Source organism: Pongo pygmaeus, chromosome 6, assembly GCF_028885625.2.
Source record: "Pongo pygmaeus isolate AG05252 chromosome 6, NHGRI_mPonPyg2-v2.0_pri, whole genome shotgun sequence".
Taxonomy (NCBI): domain Eukaryota; kingdom Metazoa; phylum Chordata; class Mammalia; order Primates; family Hominidae; genus Pongo; species Pongo pygmaeus.
The window spans coordinates 6057300-6064556 of record NC_072379.2 but is presented as its reverse complement, the minus strand read 5'-3'; the positions used below and the strand labels follow the sequence as shown (position 1 = coordinate 6064556).

Sequence of the window (7257 nt, the reverse complement as noted above, 5' to 3'; positions counted from 1 at the left end):
AAAAAAAAAAAATTACACAGCGTGCACACCCTGTGATATTTTTCATATTATAGGGAGATATTCCTTCTAAGATCACAGTGGGTGTACCCCATGTGTGTATATCCCGTGACAGTATTTTTTGTATCCTAGGGAGGTATTACTCCTAATATCACAGTGGGTGTTCACCCTGGGATATCATTCTTATTTGAACTTGCTGCCTTTTTTAACCCACACTACAAAGGAATAGAACAGATAAGATATTGAGATTAGACTCTGCTGCCGTACGGCCGCCGCAGGACACCTTTAATATCCGTTTCTCAGGCTGTAGATGAAAGGGTTCAGCATGGCGGTGACCACCGTGCACATCACTGAGGCCACTGCACCCTTTCTGGGGGAAGATGACACATCTGAACTGAGGTACCCCCCAACGCCTGTTCCATAAACTCAGCAAACAGCTGACAGGTGAGACCCACAGGTGGAGAGGGCTTTATACTTTCCCACCTGACGACGAAACCCTCAGAATTGAGGAAACAATTTTAGAGTAAGAGAAAATGGTCCCCGAGATGGGAAGAAAAGCAAACATGGCGGCAGGGAAATACATGATGATGTTATTGGTGAAGGCGTCACAACATGCAAGATGGGGGAGTTGAGAAGGATCACAGAAGAAATTCGGAATTTCCACATCCTTGAAGCAGGTCATTAGCAAGGCAATCAAGTGGTGCAGCTGGGAGTCTAAAAGACTGAGAAGAAAAAAAAAGACAACAAAACTAGGAAGCCACAGAAACACGGGCTCATGATGACTGAACGATATAGAGGGTGACAGATGGCTACAAACCGGTCATAGGCCATCACACTCAGGAGCATGTCTCTCTTCCGTGCCTCCAAAAATGGCAAAGAGACATCTGAGTCAGGCAAGCCTGCAGAGGAGATGACTCTGCTGTGAGATTGGATGTCCACAATCATCTTGGGGACCGTGGTGGAGGTGAAACCGATTTCAGGCAAGGACAGGTTGGAGAGAAAGAAGTACATGGGGGTGTGGAGGTGGGAGTCAGCGCTGATGGCCAGGATGATGAGCAGGTTCCCCAGCACCGTGACCAGGCACATGGGCAGGAAAAGGCCAGCGAGGACCGGCTGCAGTTCTGGATCCCCTGAGAGTTCTAGGAGGAGGAATAGAGAGACATCTGTTAGATTCTGTGGGTCTGCATAGTTTGGACACCTTTTGCCTAGAAAAGAGTGTTGAAAAATCGGAAACAAATAAACAAACCCCGGCATTGTGTCTGCATTTTGAATAGAAGCAATTCACAAGTCATGTTCTCAGATTTCTGAGCAATCCACACTCAGCAATATTTTGCAGTTCTGACAGACTCAATTGTCTTCTAATGCTTTCATCTTTGATTTCTGTGTTATTCATTTCTTCCTGTACACACCTTAGAGACGTTAGATTCAAGAATGTTCCAAGAACGAGATCATCATACATAACAAATTTGTAACTGCTAGAAAATACAGCCTATCTTTTCTGAAAAAAACTACGTAAAAATACGATTCTCTTCACTTGAAGAAAAAGGTTATCCTAATTAAAGCAAATTAAGAACTCAAATATTTTAGTCTAGAAGGTTGATACAAATTCCCTTGATTTAGAACATTTATAAACACTGTATAACAGCTGAGACCATGCCATCTGGAAATGAAATTAAAGTGGATAGTTCATAAGCAGAAAATCATTCCACATGCCAGTTAGGTCCTAGTGATTTCATCGTTATGTTTTCTGACTTTTCTCCTTCAAGAGAGTAATTGCTTCCTCAAATCGGTGGGTCTGGCTTTAAAATTCATGTAAGCTATAACTCCTGTCCTCAGCTTAGGAGGACTTAAGAGTTTTCATCAGAAAGTTTGGCCGGACGCGGTGGCTCACACCTGTAATCCCAGCACTTTGGGAGGCCGAGGAGGGCGGATCATGGAGGTCAGGAGATCAAGACCATCCTGGCCAACATGGTGAGACCCTGCCTCTACTAAAAATTCAAAAACTTCACCTGGTAGGGTGGCACGCACCTGTAGTCCCAGCTACTCAGGAGGCTGAGACGGGAGAATGGCTTGAACCTGGGAGGCAGAGGCTACGGTGAGCCGAGATCACACCACTGCACTGCAGCCTGGGCAACAAGAGCAAAACTCCGTCTCAAAAAACAAAAAACAAGAGGGATCAAGTAAGTCAAAGTCACACTTATGACAGCCAATTTTTGTGAACCAAGGAAGCGTCAATTCAATAATTAACATAGATTTTTTACTTTTGCTCTCTCCTCTATGCCAGGCAAGATATAGGCTCTGGGGAATTATTAATTCAGCTTATTAAATCTCCCAGTTCTTTTCAATACAGAGAATATTTACATGACAAAACTTAAGTTAAAAATATGTTACAAAAAATACTGTTATGTGATGCTGTTTTATTTATGAAACCACCTAATTGCTCTAGGCATCTTTCAAAAATTTCAACTTACCCTGAATTTCAATTTACATTCAGAATATCATCCACATTTTTGTCATTTTTCAGTTTTCACTGAATGAATGGAATCACCATCTTTTTTTTTTTTTTTTTAAGATGGAATCTCACTCTGTTGCCCAGGGTAGAGGGCAGTGGCACAATCAAAGTTCACTGCAACCTCCACCTCTGAGGCTAAAGTGATCCTCCCACCTCAGCCTCCCAGGTAGCTGGCAGTAGAGGCATGCATCATGATACCTGGCTAACTTTTATAAAATTTTTTTGTAGAGATGACATCTTGCTATATTGCCCAGACTGGTCCTGAACTCCTGGGCTCAAGCAGTCCTCCCGCCTTAGCCTCCCAGAATGCTGAAATTACAGGTGTGATCCACTGTGCCCTGCCTCACTGAACTTTTTACATCATAAAATTATCTGCATTCTGTACGTTCCTTGAGCGCATAGACACACTTTTTCATCATTGGGGACACATTCCTACTATAAGGCTGAGAAAAGAGAAGGGAGTTCAATACTTACTGAATAAATGTAGGCATAAACCTCACTACCTGTTTCAAAGGTCTCATTATTTTCTTCTCTAAGATAGAGTCACTTTGCAGTCATTTACGGATTTCTCTTTAAACACCCGTGGAGCCTAGAAATAGGGGTAAGTGGCTGGACTCTCAGTTCAAAAAGAATGCCGTGCTTACCTTGTACATGCTGTAGCACTGCTGCGGCAGCGAACTATAAACCTTGTCCTGCAAACACGAAAACACAGCACACATCTGAATTCAAGGGAAAATCAATGTCCACTGGATAGACGGCAAAGGTACACTGACTCTTGGCCAAACAGTATAATGTTTATAAACTTGGTCCCACCATAGTCGTGTGCTGAAAAAAAGTGTTTCTGTTCTTTTTTTTTCTTTGAGATGGGAGTCTTGCTCTGTTGTCCAGGTTGGAGTGCAGTGGTGGAATCTTGGCTCACTGCAACGTTTGCTTCCCTGCTTCAAGAGATTCCCCTGCCTCAGCCTCCCGAGTAGCCGGGATGACAGGTGTGTGCCACCATCCCTGGCCAGTTGTTGTAGTTTTAGTACAGACAGGGTTCCGCCATATTGGCCAGGCTGGTCTTGAACCCCTGACCTCAAGTGATCGGCCCACCTCACCTCGGCCTCCCAAAGTACTAGGATTACAGGTGTGAATCACTGTTCCCAGCCAGAAGTGTTTACATTCTAATTTGTGAATCAGTAAGCCTTAGTAGAGGAGGGCTTTCAATATAGATGAAGAATAGAAGCTATTAGTGAGATAGGGTGCATATATATTTTTAAAAGATTGTGCTAGTGTAAATGATAAACATAAACCTTTGCTATATACCCCGAGAAACTTCCGCAAAAGCCACCTAGTTTAAATCCGACCAAGTAAGGCATTCAACATACTAATCAATACATTTAAAAAAAATAAACAAACAAACAATGACACATTACCAACAACTCCTCCTCTTGATATTCAATAACTTGTTTCCATCTTTACTGTTTTTCAATTACAGGATTCCGAACAACCCACAAAGTTTGATATACTCAATTTATACAATGAATTCATTAGACCATGTTTTTTATTTTGCCTTAGTTTAAAAATTTTGAACATGCGACAGCACCAGAAACACAGCTTCTTAAAGCAGCCCCAAGAACGAATAAAGCAAATAGGAAGAACTTGATTTTAAAATTGCAACCAATTTTATTGTAATTTTATTTGGATGCAACAGCCAGAGAACTTTCCTAAATTCTGAATAGCAAAGATCACCCGTAACTTCACCATACAATTTCAGAAAGATACACTGTGTATGTAAATATCATGACCATCCAGAAATTTCCTTCTGGTTCATTAAAGAACTGTCTGTTCTTCTGTGTATGTAAAGATTTTGCAGGTTTTGATGGGCTAAAGGTCTTACAAAGGTGAAAAAATTATCTTTGGGACAATTCTCCAGCAGCAGTTTTAAGAATTCACTGAACTCTAAAAGGCACGCTTAGAGGTATTACCTTGTAAACTGTAGAATGGCTTCACACAATCCGACATTTCTAATCTTCTCTCTTCTCATTCTTTTTCTGTTTTTTTTTTCTTTTTTTTTTTTTTTGGAGACGGAGTCTCACTCTGTCGCCCAGGCTGGAGTGCAGTGGTGCAATCTCCGCTCACTGCAACCTCCGCCTCCCGGGTTCACACCATTCTCCTGCCTCAGCCTCCCGAGTAGCTGGGACTAAAGACGCCCGCCACCACGCCTGGCTAATTTCTTTGTATTTTTAGTAGAGACATAGTTTCATTTTGTTAGCCAGGGTGGTCTACATCTCCTGATCTCGTGATCCGTCCGCCTCAGCCTCCCAAAGTGCTGGGATTACAGGCTTGAGCCCCCGCGCCCGGCCTCTTCTCTTCTACCTCATTTGGATGATAAAATCAAATCTTATTTTCCTCCTGAAACTGAGGAAAGAGAAGCACATCATGAAGAGAAACATTTCATCTTAGCTACTGAAAACGCTAAGTTCAGTGTCGACCTCTTGTGGCGCACATGCTAATGACAAAACAAAAGAAAAACCGGTTTTAGAAAAACAGGAATTGTAATTCTGGCACTTTGAGAGGCCGAGAAGAGAGGATCACCTGAGCTCAGGAGTTCAAGACCAGCCTGGGCAACACCGTGAGACCTTGTCTCTATTTAAAAGAAGAAGAACAGGAATTATCTCATCATTGTGCAAATACTGCCCACCAGTCAGAAAGGCAATTTCGATAGTCAATAAGTCACATCTGAAGTAGCACCAGGTAATTTTTATGAAAACTCAAGTCTCCAGATTTCTTTCCTAGTGCTAATTTGTAATACACCAATGCTTGTAAGAAATAAAGGTGTGCACATCTGCAGACACATAGCTCCCTGAAAATTAAATCCAGCCAGTTCCCAGGCATTTCAACTGACGAGTTTTTTTTTTTTTTCTTTTTCATTTTCTGGAGATGGGGTCTCTGTCACTCAGGCTGTAGTGCAGTGGCCCAATTACAGCTCACCTGCAGCCTCCATCACTTGGGCTCAAGCGATCCTCTGTCCTCAGCCTCCTGAGTAGATGGAAATACAGGTGCGTGCCACCATGCCTGGCTCATTTTCCGATTATTATTATTTTTTTTGGTAGAGCTGGGGGTCTTGCTATGTTGCCCAGGCTGGTCTGGAACACCTGGCCCCAAGTACTCCTCCCATCTCCGCCTCCTAAAGTGCTGGGATTACAGGCGCGAGTCAGGGCGCCCAGCCTGGACAGTCTTTAAAAGAACTCTGACTTGCTGGTAATGAAACACAGCTCCGGACATCCTTTGAGAAAGTCGCCGTCCCCACCTCAGAAAAACCACCCACCCCCACACCCCCACACCCCCACACACACACACACACGCCCCGGAATTAATTTCCTCATTTCGGTGAAAACTTTTACAGGGTCCTCCAGGCTTGTATCATTTGAAGGCTAGCGTCTGCCACTCTGCTTCCACGCTTCTAGTTGGGGACTACCCACTTAACAAAGCCAAGTTCAATTTTAGTTTCCCAGAACTGACGCAAAGCAAAGCGCAAACAGCCTCAACCTGGGGTGTGGAGTGATACCAGACCTGACGGGGCTTTATTCCACAGACAAGCGTGGACCCAGGACCTCAAGCGGTCCCCGCCTGCTGTCAAGATCCCGCCGCAGCCCCCCGCCCGGGCTCGCAACTGGCACAACGCAGGCTAGGTCAGTGCCGCTCGAGGTGGGCAGAACCACAGGGCCACCTCCCCGGGGAGCACCGACGCCGCCCCCTCCGCATACCTCTCCTTCCCGCGGCCAGAAGCGCGGGTTGTAGATGAAGAAACTCAGCAGCGCCGGCGGGAACTGCTTCTTCTGGGCCGCCCAGGGCCCGCTCCCTGCCCTGGCTGCCGCTGCAGCCATCCTGGCCCAGCCCCCCACCTCGGGAGCCTCCCACAGCCGCCCACAGACAGCAGTCACTTGCTACAACATCACACTTCCGCCTCCCTCGCCACCACCCCGGAAGCGATCACCGCTGACCAGGAAGAAGAACCCGCCTCGCAGCGTCGTCTTCTGGCACGCCAGGGTGGCCTTGTTATCTGTTTCCTGGCCGAGTTTGTTTTTTGCTGGCTCGCGGACTTTTCTCCTGGCTACAGGCGAGGGTTTCTCGTTTCAGGAAAAACTCAGCGGGGCACTGGCTTTTTATGGATGGGATCTCAGTTTGTCATCCAGGCTGGAGTGTAACGGCGGGATCTCAGCTCACTGCAACCTCAACCTCTGGGACTCAAGCAATCCCCCTGCCTCAGCCTCCCAAGTAGCTAGGATTACAGGCGCCCGCCACCAAGGCCAGTTATATTTTTTGTAGAGGTGAGGTTTCTGTTGCCCAGGCTGCTCTCGAACTCCTGGCTTCACACGGTCTTCCATTTCGACCTCCCAAAGTGCTCTGATTATAGGCGTGAGACACCACCGCCCAACCTGCTGTTGTTTTGGTGGTATTGTTTTTAATTTAATTTAGAGACAGGATCTCGCTTTGTCACCGAGGTTGGAGTGCAGTTGTGCCATCATAGCTCAGTGCAGCCTCAACTCCCAGGCTCAGACGGTCTTCCCACCTCAGCCTGAGGAGTAGCTGAGACCACAGGCATGCACCACCATGCCCAGATAATTAAAAAAAAAAAAAAAATAGACAGACAGATAGATAGACAGACAGATGGTAGACACAGGGTCTCACTTTGTTGCCCCAGCTGGTCTCGAACTCCTGGCATCAAGGGATCGTGCTGCCTCTGTTACTGGATGGAAGGTCTT

General features: G+C 45.7%; 1 protein-coding gene across 1 annotated transcript; it reads right to left on the bottom strand.

The window, feature by feature from the left end:
• Positions 1 to 239: 239 nt before the first annotated feature.
• On the bottom strand, positions 240 to 6450 carry LOC129040828 (olfactory receptor 7E24-like). Its single transcript, XM_063668101.1, has 2 exons — positions 6259 to 6450; positions 240 to 1136 (listed from the first exon to the last, which is right to left on the bottom strand). The coding sequence occupies exon 2, from the start codon at positions 1081 to 1083 to the stop codon at positions 712 to 714; it is 372 nt and encodes a 123-aa protein (XP_063524171.1). The 5' UTR covers positions 1084 to 1136; positions 6259 to 6450; the 3' UTR covers positions 240 to 711.
• Between the last annotated feature and the right edge of the window lie 807 nt (positions 6451 to 7257).